The sequence below is a fragment of the Hordeum vulgare genome, chromosome 3H (genome assembly GCF_904849725.1).
Source record: "Hordeum vulgare subsp. vulgare chromosome 3H, MorexV3_pseudomolecules_assembly, whole genome shotgun sequence".
Lineage (NCBI taxonomy): Eukaryota > Viridiplantae > Streptophyta > Magnoliopsida > Poales > Poaceae > Hordeum > Hordeum vulgare.
In genome coordinates, this window is record NC_058520.1 from 614,519,168 (window position 1) to 614,540,094 (window position 20,927).

At 43.7% G+C, this 20,927-nt stretch overlaps 1 protein-coding gene across 1 annotated transcript; it reads right to left on the reverse strand.

The window, feature by feature from the left end:
- Positions 1-3,328: 3,328 nt before the first annotated feature.
- Positions 3,329-5,365, reverse strand: LOC123441157 (11S globulin seed storage protein 2-like). The gene is made up of 2 exons (XM_045117662.1): positions 4,410-5,365; positions 3,329-3,680 (listed from the first exon to the last, which is right to left on the reverse strand). The coding sequence occupies exons 1-2, from the start codon at positions 5,363-5,365 to the stop codon at positions 3,530-3,532; spliced, it is 1,107 nt and encodes a 368-aa protein (XP_044973597.1). The 3' UTR covers positions 3,329-3,529.
- Positions 5,366-20,927: the final 15,562 nt, after the last annotated feature.

Here is a 20,927-nt window from a genome sequence, read left to right on the forward strand (position 1 = left end):
TAGCTGGATAATAAGCCAATTACTGCACGAATTCCTAGGCTAATTTGGGCAGTAAGTACCTTTTTTACTTTCTGGTGTAATCATGGCCGGCTTGCATTCATCGATCCTCGTCCGGAGAAGCTGCACTGAAAGTCTGAAACAATGGTGTACCTTCGTCCAAGTGTATATATAGGGCATGCGCGTAGTTCTAGGTTGTCAATTTAACTAGTTAAATATATATTATATGTGATAAAAATTACATATTCAAAAACTACATTCCCACATGAATCTAATGATATATTATTTATTACATTATGCACCAGTCCCCTTAATTATGCACCAGTCGTAGTAGTATAGTCTTTACATGGATCTGTGTGTCTTTCTTTCCTTGCATTGCTCCACTATAGCGTGCATTTTATGTCATTGTACGGTTCCATACTGTTTAATGCTAGTAGTTCGAACCCCTTAATTTGTGCACGTTGTGAAAATTCAAGTCAACTAAGAAACGGGCATACATGCAGAAAGCATCGTGGACAAAATTAACCGGACGCAAAAATCTCAGCATCTTCTGAAAGCAAAGCTATCACTCCCATCTTTCTGCATCCCCTTTTCCCGCTTTTTGCTCCCGTGTACATGTGTGTGTGTGTGCCGCTTTGATTTGATTCGTATGGAGATGGATTGTTCGGAATATTTTTTTGTCAGCTTTGTTTGATCGACACACACCGCGGCACATATATACACAGGCATAGTCGGCAGTAGGTGTTTGGTAGAGGGAGCCACGAGGACGATGAGCTCGAATATAATCTGATGCTTCTCCTTGTGGGGTGGCTTTCTTTCTTGGTTTGTCATACATGTCTTTTTGGTATTTGTGGTGTGTTGGAGGCACTCACAGTGCTTCATTTATATTTATTAATTCATCTCCATATTCATGGATTCATCCCAATCGAAACGGGAATTTCAGAATGCCCCGCGTTTCGACTGTACCGTGGTTCTCAAACACCGACCCACGATCATGCATCTTATTCTTATCCTTTTTAGTTGGAAGGGGTAACAATATCTTATTCTTAGTTGATCATTATTACTCTAGGAATTAAGAACACGACACCTTAATATACTTATAGTGCATCGACAATAAAAAGAGATTACACATATATACTAGTATGTAACTAAACGACAGCGCCGTTGTGCATCGGCTGGTCAGTCAATGGGGACCGGCGGCCATGAGGCGCACGCACCGGTGGAGGGGACGGCTGCTTTGGGTGTGGTGGCATTGGGAAGGGCTCCGTCGGGACTGGCGGGAACCCGGCCACTTTACTTCGCGGGCTCTCCATTGTTGCTCCACTAGAATCGGCACCAACGGCGGACAAGTGGACTAGCAGCACCGCTATCACCGCCGTCGTGACGGCCGACCTTGCCATGGTGGACAACTGATCTCTGTGTATTTTCTGCATGAAGAATATGTCTGTGGACAGGTTGGGTCGACGAGTTACAATGGCATCCCCAAGAGAATTAGCACAGTTTAAATAGTAGTAGTACCGGTAGCAAAGTGAGGTGATTAGTAATTGCCAATTAAGTTGGCAATAACTACAGTACGTTTGATCCATATCCGGTGCAAACTCATTAATTCCAACTTTTTTTAGACAAACTCATCAATTCCTACTAACTATAGGTCAGCAAAGTGAGGTGATTAGGGGGTGTTTCTTTACATGGACTTTTTGGTGTAGGGACTAAAAAAAGTTCCCTTTAGTCACATGTGAAAGAAACAGGAGAAACTTTTAGGGCTAAAATGATGTATTTGGGATTAAAGGAAGAACTCCCTATGGGTGGGACTTTTTGAGACTTTTTTGACACCTTTTCCAACAGTGCCCCTACTTTTAACATGTCATTTAATAACTTCTAGTACATTACTAGGGATAACATGGTCTTTTTACATGTTACTTAATGACCTCTAGTCCCTGTTTAGTCCTTGGAAAGAAACGGGTAGGGACTAGGGACTTTTTAGTTGGGACTAAAAAAAGTCCTAGGACTTTTTAAAGAAACAGGGCCTTAGTAATTGCCAAATAAGTTGGCTTTAACAACAGTTCGATCCATATATATCTGATGCAAACTCATCAATTCCAACTTTTTTTAGACAAACTCATCAATTCCTACTAACTCTAGGTTCCTTTGCAGCAAAGTGAGGTCATTAGTAAGCTAGCCATATGTAATCCACCCCTAGATTTCCGATAGGCATGTATATAATCAACGTCTAGGGAGGGAAATGACCCAAAAATCAGCCCCAACATTGGCATTAGCAGGTGGTCCTTGGGGGGGGGGGGGGTCGTCGCTTGAATGATTGTTTGCGTCGAGCTCCTGCACCAAAACAACGTAAGTGAAGTTCCCCTTGCCGATCTCAAGAGAAACATTTTTGTCGAGATTTTCGCAGAATTTGGTCAGGACTTCCCACTCTATCACACATTGATAGATTCATTCTTTTCACCATTGTCGATTAATGTGTTACATGATTGGAATGGCATACTGCTCCCCCTCCATGGGTTTGTCGACACTTTCACACTGCTCGCATTGTTTGTTCTGCTTCAACATCCCATAACAATTAATTGGTCATAGCTACTTACTGTAGTAATCCGAGACTAGAGGTAGAGTTTGAGAAGATATGCTATTGTTAGCTGTATTTAGTATCCGTCCATGCTTCATGTTAAATGTTGGAAGAATGCATGGATGCAGAATGTAGGAAAAAAAATTGCATGCAAGCACAGAATGTATGACAGTTACTCCAAACGGCCGGGCTGCTGTGTGCAATGGGCCGGGCCTGAATGCCAGATCAACGTTCCTTTAACACCTACTACGCAATGCATTAAAGCTTTCCTCTGCAACCAAAAAAAAGTTATATACCCAGCACAAGCCCAGACCTGTACAGTGTGCACGGATGTGATCATCAGATCGATTATCTAGGAATTAAATAACCTTCACAATATTGATATATTCCCTTTATAGAAAATCTAGGAATTAAATACATCAAAATGTAAAACCAATCCACAAACGTAAGTGCAGATCAGGAAACTCATATAACTCTTGTTAAGTTTATGGATTATGGAAGCAACAAAATGTGGTAGTCTTCGACAAATTCTCTTCCTAAGTCTCGAAACTCTGCTTGGAATGTGGCAAAACCGCAGGTAGCCGTATTGATGTCGTTTCCTTTATCCCCTGTTCTAAACTGCCTACTGTGTGGCTTTTTGCCAATTTTCAGTGAAAATTCAGGTGAATGTTCCACGGTCTGACCCCGACTATTTAAGAAAAATATACATATTGCGTAACAAAGATGAATAATTAAGTAGCTGCAAGAATAATGTATATATGGGAGGACCGCCACTGAATATTAATGGTTTTGAAAGAGTACCATGAATACTAATTGACCACGATCGTGTCCATCTCAGGCTAATTATTACATTTGCTAATTCAATGACAGCCAGACACATCATTCCAATTTAACTATCCTCTCTATCGATGACCTAAAAACAAAATGTAATCTGCGAGACGGATGGACGATGATCTAGTTGGGGGCGAAGAAGATCTCGGAGTCGAGCCTCTTGGAGCGGAACATCTTCTCCATCTCCGGAGTGGTGTTGAAGGCTGTCTCTAGCACCGCCGGCGAAATTGCCTTCCACACAGACGTCTTCCCCGCCAAGTGGCTAAAGATTGGGCTACATTTGTTTGACAAAATAACACAACATCAATTATATAGATAGATTGAGCAGAATATAATTGAAATGTATGCGAATAAAATTGCAACAGGCTGTAAGATTACAATAGTTCTACAAACATATATTTTCCACAATGATTTGGCATAAGAATAACATAATATTTACCTCCATTCAAAATTATATTGTACACTAAACCTATAGAAAGTATATATGACAGTAGGAGATTAGTTTTAACATCTGTTTCCTCTATCTTTACTTACAATTAGAAAAGATAACATGCGATGTTGAGAATATATAGAAAAGATAAAATTTTAATTTCAAAATGTGCAAAACATGCCACAAAATTATGCAGCAAATCAAAGTGGTATTTTAGGAAGAAGCTCCTAGTTGAATTTTTGCAAATCTGAACGAAAATAATGCCGAACAGAATTAATGCATTAGATACCCTCCACACAAAAATGCTTTAGATGAGATACATGGTCAACAATTATTATATTCTACTCCCTCCGTTTTTAAATATAAGTCTTTTTAGAGTTTTTAATAGAGGACTACATACGGATGTATATAGACACACTTTAGAGCGTAGATACATTCATTTTGCTTCGTATGTAGTCTTTTAGTGAAATCTCTAAAAAGACTTAATATTAAGGAACGGAGGGAGTAGGTCAGATGATATTCATGGTAATAAGATACGTAATAGAAAGAGCATATATATTTTGTAGGACGTACTTGGGTGTGGTGATGATGGAGAACCACTCCATGCCAGTGTCGTCGGCGATCTTTGAGACGACGAAGAACCTAGGCACGATGAAGAGGCACCCTGCCTCCGCACGGGTCTCCAGCACGCGGGTGCCGTCGATGCCCACCACCTGCACGCGCCCACCACCGCGCACGATGTACGTGACCTGGTATGCCGAGTCGCAGGAGAAGCCCGGCGAGCACATGGAGCGGCTGCCGATCCTCACCAGGTCGGCGCCCAGCCCGACCTCCTTCACCAGTGGCAGGTTGGCGGTGTTGAGCACCACAACGCAGCCGCCGCCCGGGATGTCGACGTCCAGCGGCGCCTCCAGGCAGTTGAGCACCACGCCCTCCCGGTCCTCGGCGCGCGCCTCCGGCATCCGGTGCCCCGCGGCGACCTTCACGACGCCGGAGCCAGGCTGGGTGGACACGATCTTGGCGGCGGCGTCCTGGTCGAGGTCCCAGGCGCGCGCGACGAACTCGGTGGAGAAGCCGGTGAAGATGCCGGTGGCGCCGGTGAGCTGGAAGTTGGTGAAGCGGCCGGGGGTGTGGCCCTTGGAGGTGTCGCCGAGGAAGAGCACGACGAGATCCGCGGAGGAGCCCTCTGCGTTGTGCCACCAGGTGACGGTGCCGAAGGGGAGCGCGAGCGCGTCGCCCTCCTTGACGGGGATCACCTTCTCCTTGGCCGCCTCCGGGAGGACGAGGCCGCAGGAACCGGCGCCCTGGAGCACGTAGGCGACCTTGGCGGAGTCGGAGTAGCTGGGGAGGGCGAGGCCGCCGGCGGAGAGGTGCAGCTTGGCGGCGCCGATGGAGGCCGCGCCGAGCATGGGCAGGTCGGCCGGCGACCAGTCGTAGTAGGCGCCGCCGTCGCTGCCGTAGGCCTTGGCCGGCTTCTTGGGCGACAGGTCCATCGACATGACCTCGGCGTTGGAGCTGCGCTGCACCATGGTTGTCTTGTGGTACGTGCGTATGCGTGGAGGAGAAGGATGTGAAGAATGTGCTGCAGATGGGAATGGGAATGGGATGTGGAAGGGTGCGTATTTATATCCTTGATGGGAATTGGATAAGAGATGGGAATAGTTCTTGTTGCGGAGAGATTAACTATGAGTTTGTTGGAGCCCCAACTGATCTCATCTTAGATCTTATCATATGCACGGAGAGATTAACAACTCGACTTCGCCATGATATGCATGCATGCAGGAACGGATATAGGATTATCTAATGTTCTTTTTAGCAACCCTCGAGTATTAGATTTTATGTGCGCGTGATCTGCATGCGGCCCGCTTCGCCATCGATGGACCGAGCCTGCTAGTTGTGGTTGTCTAGATGAGCTTTGGATTGCCAGCCGTCGAGGTACCTGCGGACAAGGTATTTTCTATTTGGCGCCAAATGCATCAGTTAATATGCATCTTAGTTAACTCACGTTACTGGCGTTTGAACTGGACCGGTCCATCTAGAGTTTGTCAAGGTTTTTTTGACAATTTTATGAACTTATTTGAATATCGATGAACTTTTTCAAAATTTCAACGAATACTTTTTAATATTAATAAAATTTTATGAGTAGCGATGACCTTTTTGGAAATTTGATGAACATCTTTTTAAAAAATTATGCACTTTTTAAAGATTTATGAACTATTTTTCAGTTTGATAATCTTTTTCTAAAAATACCGGAATTTTTCTTAATTTTTACAATTTTTTGTAATTTTTTTTAAAATTCAATGAACTTTTCCTAAATTTGATGAACTTTTTTCATTTTCAATGAATTTGTTTTAATTGATGAACTTTTTCCAAAATGGATGAACCTTTTTTAAAGATAAAAACTTTCTTTTAAATGTATGAACATTTTTTCTTTAAATATGTAAACTTTATGTGCGCTTGATCTGCATGCGGCCCGCTTCACCATCGATGGGCCGAGCCTACTAGTTGTTAACATGCATCAGTTAACATGCATCACATGCATGAGTTAACATGCATTTTAGTTAACATGCATTTCCTATTTGGCGTCACATGCATGAGTTAACATGCATTTTTGTTGACTCACCTTAGTGACCTTCGAACTGGACCGGTCCATCTAGGTGTTTGTGACGTTTTTTGACAATTTTACGAACTTATTTGAATATTGATGAACTTTTTTCAAAATTTCAATGAATAAGTTTAATATTAATGAACTTTTATAAGTAGCGATGAACATTTTGGAAATTTGATGAACATGTTTTTGAAAAATGATGTGCTATTTAAAGATTTATGAACTATTCTTCAGTTTGATAATTTTTTTTAAAAAAATAGCTGAAATTTTCTTAATTTATACATTTTTTACAATCCCGTATGCAGTTTCCTTTGTCCATGGGTATGTTACTTGCACAAGATTCGATCGTCCGTATCTCCATACCCAGTTCAATCTCGTTACCGACAAGTCTCTTTACTCGTTTCGTAATACAAGATCCCGTGACTGACTCCTTAGTTACATTGCTTGCAAGGCTTATTGTGATGTTGTATTACCGAGTGGGCCCGAGATACCTCTCCGTCACATGGAGTTACAAATTCCAGTCTTGATCCATGCCAACCCAACAGACGCCTTCGGAGATACCTGTAGAGCACCTTTATAGTCACTCAGTTACGTTGTGACGTCTGATACACACAAGGTATTCCTCCAGTGTCCGGGAGTTGCATTATATCATGGTCATAGGAACAGATACATTGACATGGACAAAACAGTAGCAATAAACTCACATGATCATATGCTACGTTCATAGTTTGGGTCTTGTCCATCACATCATTCTCCTAATAATGTGATCCCGTTATCAAGTGACAACACTGATGGGGAACGTCGCATGGGAAACAAAAAATTTCCTACGCGCACGAAGACCTATCATGGTGATGTCCATCTACGAGAGGGGATTTCCGATCTACGTACCCTTGTAGATCGCGCAGCAGAAGCGTTAAGAAACGCGGTTGATGTAGTGGAACGTCCTCACGTCCCTCGATCCGCCCCGCGAACCGTCCCGCGATCCGTCCCACGATCTAGTGCCGAACGGACGGCACCTCCGCGTTCAGCACACGTACAACTCGACGATGATCTCGGCCTTCTTGATCCAGCAAGAGAGACGGAGAGGTAGATGAGTTCTCCGGTAGCGTGACGGCGCTCCGGAGGTTGGTGGTGATCTAATCTCAGCAGGGCTCCGCCTGAGCTCCGCAGAAACGCGATCTAGAGGTAAAACCGTGGAGATATGTGGTTGGGCTGCCATGGCTAAGTTGTCTCAAATAAGCCCTAAATCCTCCGTATATATAGGTGGGAGAGGGGGGGCCTTGCCTTGAGGCTCAAGGAGCCCCAAGGGGGTCGGCCGAGCCAAGGGGGGGGGGGGGAGTCCTCCCCTTCCTAACCGAATCCAACTAGGTTTGCAAGGTGGAGTCCTTCCCCTTTTTCCCACCTCCCTTTTTTTTCCTTTTCCTCTTTGATTTTCTTCCTATGGCGCATAGGGCCTTCTTGGGCTGTCCCACCAGCCCACTAAGGGCTGGTGCGCCACTGCCAAGGCCTATGGGCTTCCCCGGGGTGGGTTGCCCCCCCCCCCGGTGAACACCTGGAACCCATTCGTCATTCCCGGTAACTCCGAAAACCTTCCGGTAATCAAATGAGGTCATCCTATATATCAATCTTCGTTTCCGGACCATTCCGGAAACCCTCGTGACATCTGTGATCTCATCCGGGACTCCGAACAACATTCGGTAACCAACCATATAACTCAAATACGCATTAAACAACGTCAAACCTTAAGTGTGCAGACCCTGCGGGTTCGAGAACTATGTAGACATGACCCGAGTGACTCCTCGGTCAATATCCAATAGCAGGACCTGGATGCCCATATTAGATCCCACATATTCTACGAAGATCTTATCGTTTGAACCTCAGTGCCAAGGATTCATATAATCCCGTATGTCATTCCCTTTGTCCTTCGGTATGTTACTTGCCCGAGATTCGATCGTCGGTATCCGCATACCTATTTCAATCTCGTTTACCGGCAAGTCTCTTTACTCGTTCCGTAATACAAGATCCCGCAACTTACACTAAGTCACATTGCTTGCAAGGCTTGTGTGTGATGTTGTATTACCGAGTGGGCCCCGAGATACCTCTCCGTCACACGGAGTGACAAATCCCAGTCTCGATCCATACTAACTCAACGAACACCTTCGGAGATACCTGTAGAGCATCTTTATAGTCACCCAGTTACGTTGCGACGTTTGATACACACAAAGAATTCCTCCGGTGTCAGTGAGTTATATGATCTCATGGTCCTAGGAACAAATACTTGACACGCAGAAAACAGTAGCAACAAAATGACACGATCAACATGCTACGTCTATTAGTTTGGGTCTAGTCCATCACGTGATTCTCCTAATGACGTGATCCAGTTATCAAGCAACAACACCTTGTTCATAATCAGAAGACCCTGACTATCTTTGATCAACTGGCTAGCCAACTAGAGGCTTGCTAGACAGTGTTTTGTCTATGTATCCACACATGTATATAAGTCTTCATTCAATACAATTATAGCATGGATAATAAACGATTATCTTGATACGAGAATTATAATAATAACTATATTTATTATTGCCTCTAGGGCATAATTCCAATAGTCTCCCACTTGCACTAGAGTCAATAATCTAGCCCTCACATCATCATGCGAATTACATTGTAATAAATCTAACACCCATACAGTTCTGGTGTTGATCATGCTTTGTCCGTGGAAGAGGTTTAGTCAGCGGGTCTGCTACATTCAGATCCGTGTGCACTTTGCATATATTTACGTCCTCCCCTTCGATGTAGTCGCAGATGAGGTTGAAGCGTCGTTTGATGTGTCTGATCTTCTTGTGAAACCGTGGTTCCTTTGCTAAGGCAATGGCACCCGTGTTGTCACAGAACAAGGTTATTGGATTCAGTGCGCTTGGCACCACTCCAAGATCCATCATGAACTGCTTCATCCAGACACCCTCCTTAGCCGCCTCCGAGGCAGCCATGTACTCCGCTCCACATGTAGAATCTGCTACGACGCTTTGCTTGGAACTGCACCAGCTTACCGCACCCCCATTAAGAATAAATACGTATCCGGTCTGCGACTTAGAGTCGTCCAGATCTGTGTCAAAGCTTGCATCGACGTAACCCTTTACGGCGAGCTCTTCGTCACCTCCATACACGAGAAACATCTCCTTAGTCCTTTTTAGGTACTTCAGGATATTCTTGACCGCCGTCCAGTGATCCACTCCTGGATTACTCTAGAACCTGCGTGCCATACTTATGGCCAGGCTAACGTCCGGTCTAGTGCACAGCATTGCATACATGATAGAACCTATGGCTGAAGCATAGGGGACGGTGCTCATATGCTCTCTATCCTTATCAGTTGCTGGGCACTGAGTCTTACTCAATCTAGTACCTTGTAAAACTGGCAAGAACCCTTTCTTGGACTGTTCCATTTTGAACCTCTTCAAAACTTTATCAAGGTATGTGCTTTGTGAAAGTCCTATCAAGCGTTTTGATCTATCCTTGTAGATCTTAATGCCTAGAATGTAAGCAGCTTCTCCTAGGTCCTTCATAGAGAAACTTTTATTCAAGTAATCCTTTATGCTCTCCAAAAACTCTACGTTGTTTTCAATCAGCAATATGTGATCCACATATAATATTAGAAACGCCACAGAGCTCCCACTCACTTTCTTGTAAATACAAGATTCTCCAACCACTAGTATAAACCCAAATGCTTTGATCACCTCATCAAAACGTTTGTTCCAACTCCGAGATGCTTGCACCAGTCCATAAATGGATCGCTGGAGCTTGCATACCTTGTTAGCATTCTTAGGATCGACAAAATCTTCGTGTTGCATCATATACAACTCTTCCTTAAGGAAACCGTTAAGGAACGCCGTTTTGACATCCATCTGCCAAATCTCATAATCGAAAAATGCAGCTATTGCTAACATGATTCTGACGGACTTAAGCATTGCTACGGGTGAGAATGTCTCATCGTAGTCAACTCCTTGAACTTGTGAAAAACCCTTTGCCACAAGTCGAGCTTTATAAATGGTCACATTGCCGTCAGCGTCCGTCTTCTTCTTAAAGATCCATTTGTTCTGAATAGCCTTGCGGCCCTCAGGTAGCACTTCCAAAGTCCACACTTTGTTTTCATACATGGATCCTATCTCGGACTTCATGGCCTCCAGCCATTTGTTGGAATCTGGGCCCACCATTGCTTCTTCATAATTTGCAGTTTCATTGTTGTCTAACAACATGATTGACAAAACGGGATTACCGTACCACTCTGGAGCAGCACGTGGTCTCGTCGACCTGCGTGGTTCGACAGGAACTTGAACCGGAGTTTCATGATCATCATCATTAACTTCCTCCTCAGCCGGCGTCGCAACGACAGAGGTTTCCCCTTGCCCTGCGCCACCATCTAGAGGGATGAGAGGTTCGACAACCTCATCAAGTTCTATCTTCCTCCCACTCAATTCTCTCAAGAGAAACTCCTTGTCGAGAAAAGCTCCGTTTTTAGCAACAAACACTTTGCCCTCGGATTTGAGATAGAAGGTGTACCCAACTGTCTCTTTTGGGTAACCTATGAAGATGCACTTTTCCTCTTTGGGATCCAGCTTTTCAGGCTGAAGCTTTTTGACATAAGCATCACATCCCCAAACTTTAAGAAACGGCAACTTTGGCCTTTTGCCATACCACAGTTCGTATGGTGTCGTCTCAACGGATTTTGATGGTGCCCTATTTAAAGTGAATGCAGCTGTGTCTAATGCATAACCCCAAAATGATAACGGCAAATCGATAAGAGACATCATAGATCGCACCATCTCTAATAAAGTACGATTACGACGTTCGGACACACCATTACACTGTGGTGTTCCAGGCGGTGTCAACTGTGAAACAATTCCACATTGTCTTAAGTGAGCACCAAACTCGAAACTCAGATATTCACCCCCACGATCAGATCGTAGGAACTTGATCTTCTTGTTACGATGATTTTCAACTTCACTCTGAAATTGCTTGAACTTTTCAAATGTTTCAGACTTGTGCTTCATTAAGTAGACATAACCATATCTACTCAAATCGTCAGTGAAGGTGAGAAAATAACGATATCCGCCGCGTGCCTCTATGCTCATTGGACCGCACACATCAGTATGTATGATTTTCAACAAGTCACTGGCACGCTCCATTGTTCCGGAGAACGGAGTTTTAGTCATCTTGCCCATGAGGCATGGTTCGCACGTGTCAAGTGAATCAAAGTCAAGTGACTCCAAAAGTCCATCGGCATGGAGTTTCTTCATGCGTTTTACACCAATATGACCTAAGCGGCAGTGCCACAAAAATATGGCGCTATCATTGTTAACTATAACTCTTTTGGTCTCAATGTTATGTATATGTGTATCACTATCAAGATTCAATATGAACAATCCTCTCACATTGGGTGCATGACCATAAACGATGTTACTCATAGAAATAGAACAACCATTATTCTCTGACTTAAAAGAGTAACCGTCTCGCAATAAACAAGATCCAGATATAATGTTCATGCTCAACGCAGGCACTAAATAACAATTATTCAAGTTCATAACTAATCCTGATGGTAACTGAAGTGAAACTGTGCCGACGGCAATTGCATCAACCTTGGAACCATTTCCTACGCGCATCGTCACTTCATCTTTCGCCAGCCTTCGCTTATTCCGCAGTTCCTGTTTCGAGTTGCAAATATGAGCAACAGAACCGGTATCGAATACCCAGGCACTATTACAAGAGCCGGTTAAGTACACATCAATAACATGTATATCAAATATACCTGATTTTTCTTTGGCCGCCTTCTTATCAGCCAGATACTTGGGGCGGTTGCGCTTCCAGTGACCCATACCCTTGCAATAGTAGCACTCTGTTTCAGGCTTAGGTCCAGCTTTGGGTTTCTTCGTCGGATTGGCAACAGGCTTGCCGCTCTTCTTTGAATTACCCTTCTTGCCTTTGCTGTTTCTCTTGAAACTAGTGGTCTTATTCACCGTCAACACTTGATGCTCTTTACGGAGTTCAGACTCTGCGACTTTCAGCATCGCAAACAACTCGCCGGGTGACTTGTTCATCCCTTGCATGTTGTAGTTCAACACAATGCCTTTATAGCTTGGCGGCAGTGATTGAAGGATTCTGTCAGTGATAGCCTCTTGAGGGAGTTCAATCCCCAGCTCAGCTAGACGGTTTGAGTATCCACACATTTTGAGCACATGTTCACTGACAGACGAATTCTCCTCCATCTTGCAAGCATAGAATTTATCGGAGGTCTCATACCTCTCGATCCGGGCGTTCTTCTGAAAGATGAACTTCAACTCCTGGAATATCTCATATGCTCCATGACGCTCAAAGCAACGTTGAAGTCCCGGTTCCAAGCCATACAAGACTGCACATTGAACTACTGAGTAGTCCTCCTTACGTGTTACCCAAGCGTTCTTAACATCCTGGTCAGCCGTAGCGGGTGGTTCATCTCCTAGCGCAGCATTAAGGACATAATCCTTCTTCCCAGCTTGTAAAATTAGCTTAAGATTACGAGCCCAGTCTACAAAGTTGCTTCCATCATCTTTCAACTTAGCTTTCTCTAGGAACGTATTAAAATTCAGGGTGACTGTCGCGTGAGCCATGATCTACAACACAAATATATTCAAAGTGGACTTAGACTATGTTCAAGATAATTAGAGTTTAACTTAATCAAATTACTTGCTAAACTCCCACTCAAAAAGTACATCTCTCTAGTCATTTGAGTGGTTCATGACCCACTTACACTAGCTCAAGTCCGATCATCACGTGAGTTGAGTATAGTTTCAGTGGTAAGCATCCCTATGCTAATCATATCATCTATATGATTCATGATCGACCTTTCGGTCTCATGTGTTCCGAGGCCATGTCTGCACATGCTAGGCTCGTCAAGCTTAACCCGAGTGTTCCGCGTGTGCAACTGTCTTGCACCAGTTGTATGTGAACGTTGAGTCTATCACACCCGATCATCACGTGGTGTCTCGAAACGACGAACTGTAGCAACGGTGCACAGTCGGGGAGAACACAATTTCGTCTTGAAATTTTAGTGAGAGATCACCTCATAATGCTACTGTCGTTCTAAGCAAAATAAGGTGCATAAAAGGATTAACATGACATGCAATTCATAAGTGACATGATATGGCCATCATCACGTGCTCCTTGATCTCCATCACCAAAGCACCGGCACGATCTTCTTGTCACCGGCGCCACACCATGATCTCCATCAACGTGTCGCCATCGGGGTTGTCGTGCTACTCATGCTATTACTACTAAAGCTACATCCTAGCAAAATAGTAAACGCATCTGCAAGCACAAACGTTAGTTTAAAGACAACCCTATGGCTCCTGCCGGTTGCCGTACCATCGACGTGCAAGTCGATATTATCTATTACAACATGATCATCTCATACATCCAATATATCACATCACATCGTTGGCCATATCACATCACAAGTGTACCCTGCAAAAACAAGTTAGACGTCCTCTAATTTTGTTGTTGCATGTTTTACGTGGTGACCATGGGTATCTAGTAGGATCGCATCTTACTTACGCAAACACCACAACGGAGATATGTGAATTGCTATTTAACCTTATACAAGGACCTCCTCGGTCAAATCCGATTCAACTAAAGTTGGAGAAACTGACACTTGCCAGTCATCTTTGAGCAACGGGGTTACTCGTAGCGATGAAACCAGTCTCTCGTAAGCGTACGAGTAATGTCGGTCCAAGCCGCTTCAATCCAACAATACCGCGAAATCAAGAAAAGACTAAGGAGGGCAGCAAAACGCACGTCACCGCCCACAAAAAGTTTTGTATTCTACTCGAGGAGACATCTACGCATGAACCTAGCTCATGATGCCACTGATGGGGAACGTCGCATGGGAAACAAAAATTTTCCTACGCGCACAAAGACCTATCATGGTGATGTCCATCTACGAGAGGGGATTTCCGATCTACGTACCCTTGTAGATCGCACAGCAGAAGCGTTAAGAAACGCGGTTGATGTAGTGGAACGTCCTCACGTCCCTCGATCCGCCCCGCGAACCGTCCCGCGATCCGTCCCAAGATCTAGTGCCGAACGGACGGCACCTCCGCGTTCAGCACACGTACAACTCGACGATGATCTCGCGTTCTTGATCCAGCAAGAGAGACGGAGAGGTAGATGAGTTCTCCGGCAGCGTGACGGCGCTTCGGAGGTTGGTGGTGATCTAATATCAGCAGGGCTCCGCCCGAGCTCCGCAGAAACACGATCTAGAGGTAAAACCGTGGAGATATGTGGTCGGGCTGCCATGGCTAAGTTGTCTCAAATCAGCCCTAAAACCTCCGTATATATAGGTGGGAGAGGGGGGGCCTTGCCTTGAGGCTCAACGAGCCCCAAGGGGGTCGGCCGAGCCAAGGGGGGTAGTCCTCCCCTTCCAAACCTAATCCAACTAGGTTTGGAAGGTGGAGTCCTTCCCCTTTTTCCCACCTCCCCTTTTTTTCCTTTTCCTCTTTGATTTTCTTCCTATGGCGCATAGGGCCTTCTTGGGCTGTCCCACCAGCCCACTAAGGGCTGGTGCGCCACCCCCAAGGCCTATGGGCTACCCCGGGGTGGGTTGCCCCCCCCCCCGGTGAACACCCGGAACCCATTTGTCATTCCCGGTACATTCCCGGTAACTCCGAAAACCTTCCGGTAATCAAATGAGGTCATCCTATATATCAATCTTCGTTTCTGGACCATTCCGGAAACCCTCGTGACGTCCGTGATCTCATCCGGGACTCCGAACAACATTCGGTAACCAACCATATAACTCAAATACGCATAAAACAACGTCGAACCTTAAGTGTGCAGACCCTGCGGGTTTGAGAACTATGTAGACATGACCCGAGTGACTCCTCGGTCAATATCCAATAGCAGGACCTGGATTCCCATATTGGATCCCACATATTCTATGAAGATCTTATCGTTTGAACCTCAGTGCCAAGGATTCATATAATCCCGTATGTCATTCCCTTTGTCCTTCGGTATGTTACTTGCCCGAGATTCGATCGTCAGTATCCGCATACCTATATCAATCTCGTTTACCGGCAAGTCTCTTTACTCGTTCCGTAATACAAGATCCCGCAACTTACACTAAGTCACATTGCTTGCAAGGCTTGAGTGTGATGTTGTATTACCGTGTGGGCCCCGAGATACCTCTCCGTCACACGGATTGACAAATCCCAGTCTTGATCCATACTAACTCAACGAACACCTTCGGAGATACCTGTAGAGAATATTTATAGTCACCCAGTTACGTTGCGACGTTTGATACACACAAAGCATTCCTCCGGTGTCAGTGAGTTATATGATCTCATGGTCATAGGAACAAATACTTGACACGCAGAAAACCGTAGCAACAAAATGACACGATCAACATGCTACGTCTATTAGTTTGGGTCTAGTCCATCACGTGATTCTCCTAATGACGTGATCCAGTTATCAAGCAACAACACCTTGTTCATAATCAGAAGACCCTGACTATCTTTGATGAACTGGCTAGCCAACTAGAGGCTTGCTAGGGACAGTGTTTTGTCTATGTATCCACACATGTATATAAGTCTTCATTCAATACAATTATAGCATGGATAATAAACGATTATCTTGATACAGGAATTATAATAATAACTATATTTATTATTGCCTCTAGGGCATAATTCCAACAAACACTTGTCTATGGCCAGGAAACCTTGACCATCTTTGATCAACCAGCTAGTCAACTAGAAACTCACTAGGGACTGTGTGTTGTCTATGTAACCACACATGTATCTGAGTTTCTAATCAATACAATTCTAGCATGGATAATAAACAATTATCATGAACAAGGAAATATAATAATAACCAATTTATAATTGCCTCTAGGGCATATTTCCAAGAGTCTCCCACTTGCACTAGAGCCAATAATATAGTTCACATCACTATGTGATTGTAATGAATCTAACACCCATACAGTTATGGGGTTTGATCATATCTTGCTTGTGAGAGAGGTTTTAGTCGACGGGTCTGAATCTTTCAGATCCGTGTGTGCTTTACAAATCTCTATGTCATCATGTAGATGCTGCTACCACGCGCCATTTGGAACTACTCCAAATGACTGCTCCACTATACGAAGCCGGTTTACTACTCAGAGCTATCTAGATTAGTGTCAAAGCTTGCATCGACGTAACCCTTTACAACGAACTCTTTAATCACCTCCATAATCAAGAAACATTCCTTAGTCCACTTGTTACTAAGGATAACTTTGACCGCTGTTCAGTGATTCAATCCTGGATCACTCTTTGTACCCCTTGACAGACTCATGGCAAGGCACACAACAGGTGCGGTACGCAGCATGGCATACTTTAGAGCCTACGGCTAAGGCATAGGGGACGACCTTCGTCCTTTCTCTTTCTTCTGCCGTGGTCGGGTTTTGAGTCTTACTCAAATTCACACCTTATAATACAGTCAAGAACTCCTTCTTTGACTGACCTGTTTTGAACTTCTTCAAAAACTTGTCAAAGTATGTATTCATCCAAAGTTTTATCAAGCGTCTTGATCTATCTCCACAAATATTGGTGCTCAATGTTCAAGTAGCTCAATCCAGGTTTTCCTTTGAAAAACACTTTTCAAACAACCATATATGCTTTCTAGAAATTCTACATCATTTCCGATCAACTATAATATCAACTACATATATTTATTAGAAATTCTATAGTGCTTCCACTCACTTCCTTGGAAATACAAGTTTCTCATAAACTATGTATAAACCAAAAAACTTTGATCATCTTATAAAAGTGTATATTCCAACTCTCAGATGCTTGCTCTAGTCCATAAAAGGATCGCTGGAGCTTGCATACTTGTTAGCATCCTTAGGATCGATAAAACCTTCTGGTTGTATCACATACAACCTTTCCTCAAGGAAACCGTCGAGGAAACAATGTTTTGACATCCATCTACAAGATGTCATTTTAAATAATGCAACAACAGCTAACATAATTCTAATAGACTTTAGCATCGCTATGGGTGAGAAAGTCTCATCGTAGTCAACTCCTTGAACTTGTAAGAAACATCTTTGCGACAGGTCGAGCTTTCTTAATGGCGACATTTACCATCCTCGTGTGTCTTCCTTTTAAATACCCACTTCTACGTAATAGCCTTACGACCATCAAGTAGTTCTTCCAAAGTATACACTTTTTTTTTCATACATGGATCCTATCTCGAATTTCATGTAGTCTAGCCATTCATCGGAATCCAGTCCCACCATCGCTTCTCCATAGCTCGTAGGTTCATTGTTGACCAGCAACATGACCTCCAACATAGGATTATCGTACTACTCTGGAGCGGTACGTTTCCTTGTTGACCTACGAGGTTTGGTAGTAACTTGATCCGAAGCTTCATGATCACCATAGTCAGCTATCCACTTCAACTAGTGTAGGTCCCACACGAACATCTTCATGTGCCCTGCTACTCATTGGTTGAGTGACGGTTCATTCACCTCATCAAGTTTCCACCATCCTCCCACTCAATTCTTTCGAGAGAAACTTTTCCTCGAGAAAGGACCCGTTTCTAGAAACAAACACTTTGCGTCCGGACCTGAGATAGGAGGTATACCCAACAGTTTTGGGTGTCCTATGAAGATGCATTTATCCGCTTTGGGTTCGAGCTTATCAGACTGAAACTTTTTCACATAAGCGTCGCAGCCCCAAACTTTTAAGAAACGACAGCTTAGGTTTATCCAAACAATAGTTTGTACGGTGTCATCTCAATGGAATTACGTGGTGCCCTATTTAAAGTGAGTGTGGTTGTCTCTAATGCCTAACCCAAAAATGATAGTGCTAATTTGATAAGAGACATCATAGTATGCACAATATCCAATAGGGCGCGGCTATGACGTTCGGACACACCATCACACCATGGTGTTCGAGGTGGCATTAGTTGTAAATTTATTCCCACATTGTCTTAATTGTGTATCAAACTCGCAACTCAGATATTCATCTCTACGATTATATCGTAGACATTTTATCGTCTTGTCACGACGATCTTCAACTTCACTCTGAAATTACTTGAACCTTTCAATAATTCAGACCTGTGTTTCACCAAGTAAATATACTAGTATCTACTCAAATCATTTATGAAGTAAGAACATAAAGATATCCATAGTGTGCCTCAGCACTCATTGGATTGCATACGTCAAAATGTATTACTTCCAGTAAGTTACTTTCTAGTTCCATCTCACTGGAAAACGAGGCCATCAGTCATCTTGCCCATGTACCATGATTTGCATGTCTCAAGTGATTGAAAATCAAGTGAGTCCAAACGATCCATCTGCATGAAGTTTCTTCATGCATTTACACCAATAGGCATGGTTCGCATGTCTCAAACGATTCAAAAACGAGTGAGTCCAAAGATCTATCACTATGGAGCTACTTCAAGTGTTTTACACCAATATGACTCAAGTGGTAGTGCCACAAGTAAGTGGTACTATCATTACTACTTTGTATCTTTTGACATCAAGTATTATGAACATGTGTAATATGCTAAGCGGAAGCGTATATAACGCGGTTGATGTAGTGGAACATCTTCGCGATCCAAATCGCAGTCCGTCCCACGATCTCATCACGGTCCGTCCCGCAATTCCATCATGATCCATCCCGATCTAGTGCCGAACGGACGGCGCCTCCGCGTTCAGCACACGTACAGCCCGATGACGATCTCCGTCCTCTTGATACACCAAGATGGACGAAGAGGTAGATGAGTTCTCTTGCACGACGGCGTAGTGGTGGTGGTGGTGAACAATCCAGTAGGGCTTCGCCAAGCTTCTGCAGAACTAATCTACAGGAGTAAACGATCTAGAGGGAGAGAGGGTTGCGCCTTTGCTTGAGGTACAAAAAGCCTCTCTACCCTCTAGTTTATATACAGGAGGGAGGGAGGGGAGGAGGCAACCCAAAAACTCTAATAGGGATCGACCGAAGTGGAGAGGAGGTGGAGGAGTCCACCTCCAATCCTACTCCTAGTAGGATTCCACCATTTCTTTCCCTTCCCCTTTTTCCCTTTTCTCCCTGATTTGTTCCTTGGCCGAAATAGGCCCTATTGGGCTGGCCGCACCAGCCCATGGCATGTAGACTTTATAGAAATATTATGCTCTCATTCTTCAGTTATATTTGTTTGAGAGTTGGGAAAATAGTGACGGTAATTCGCATGCATCATAAGACTATATAAAAAATAATGAGTATCCAATGAATGATGATAAAAACCAGCATGTGGGTTAACAATATTGATGTGGTAATATGAAAAAAGGTGTTAGTGCATTATTATCAACTCAGTCAGGTGTCAAAATTAAGAGATGTAAAACTTCTTGTTCATCTAAAAATTTAAAAGGAGATGGTGATGATGTGTGAGCATTTCTATTCTCCTTGAAAACCATGTGTTGTTTTGAGTGAGAGTCACGGATATTTAACTCCTACCAACCCTCTCCCTCGGGGCATGCGAGTGGTATTTTGATTTGTGATGAAACTAATAAATCTTTGCAATAAGTATATGAGTTCCTCATGACTAATGTGACACCATGGACATATGCACTCCCACCTCCTCATATTTGCTAGCCTCTTCGGTATCGTGCATCGCGCGTTCTCACCTTGAGGATCGGTGAAACTTTTGCTGGTGCATCCAAACCCCGTGACATGACCCGCTCTGTTCCACATCAACCTTTTTATAAACTCCTCAAAATAGACACCATACCTACCTATCATGGAATTTTTATAGCCATCCTGAGATATGTCACCATGCAAATGCCATCATCACTTCACATGACTAGTTCATTAATTATTATAATGCTTTGCATGATCATATAGAGCTAACATGGCATTTGTGGCAAAGCCATCGTTCATCATATTTTTGATACATGTCACGCTTGATCTTTGCACATCCTAGTACACTTTAGAGGCATTCATTCAGAGTCATATCGTCCTATTAGTTTTCATGATGAGTTGTAAGTAAATAAAGTGTGATGATCATCATTATTAGAGCATTGTCCTAGTGAGGAAATAAGAAATGTGGGAGGCCAAATGAGTCCACCATAAAAAATGAGAGAAAAAGAGAGAAGGGACTTTGCTACTATCTTTTACCATACTTGTGCATCAAAGTGGCACCTTGTTCTTCATATAGAGAGTCTCATGTTATAACATTCTTATGCTAGTGGGAATCACTTTTTCATAAACTTGGCTTGTATATTCCAATGACTGGCGTCCTCAAATGCCCGAGGTCTTCATCAGTAAGCAAGTTGGATGCACACCCCACTTAGCTTCAGTGAAGCTTTCATACACTTACAGATCTTGTGCATCATTTGCATGGCAATCCCTACTCCTCGCATCGATATTTAGCAATGGGCATCTTCATAGCTCGTTGATACGCCTAGTTGATATGAGACTATCTTCTCCACTTTTACCCCTTTGAAA

Excerpts from the sequence above, each read along its gene's own strand:
- LOC123441157 (XM_045117662.1), bottom strand. The coding sequence starts at position 5,365 with ATGGTGCAGCGCAGCTCCAACGCCGAGGTCATGTCGATGGACCTGTCG. Across the intron at positions 3,681-4,409 it reads TCCATCATCACCACACCCAA|CCCAATCTTTAGCCACTTGG; the intron begins GTACGTCCTACA and ends AAACAAATGTAG.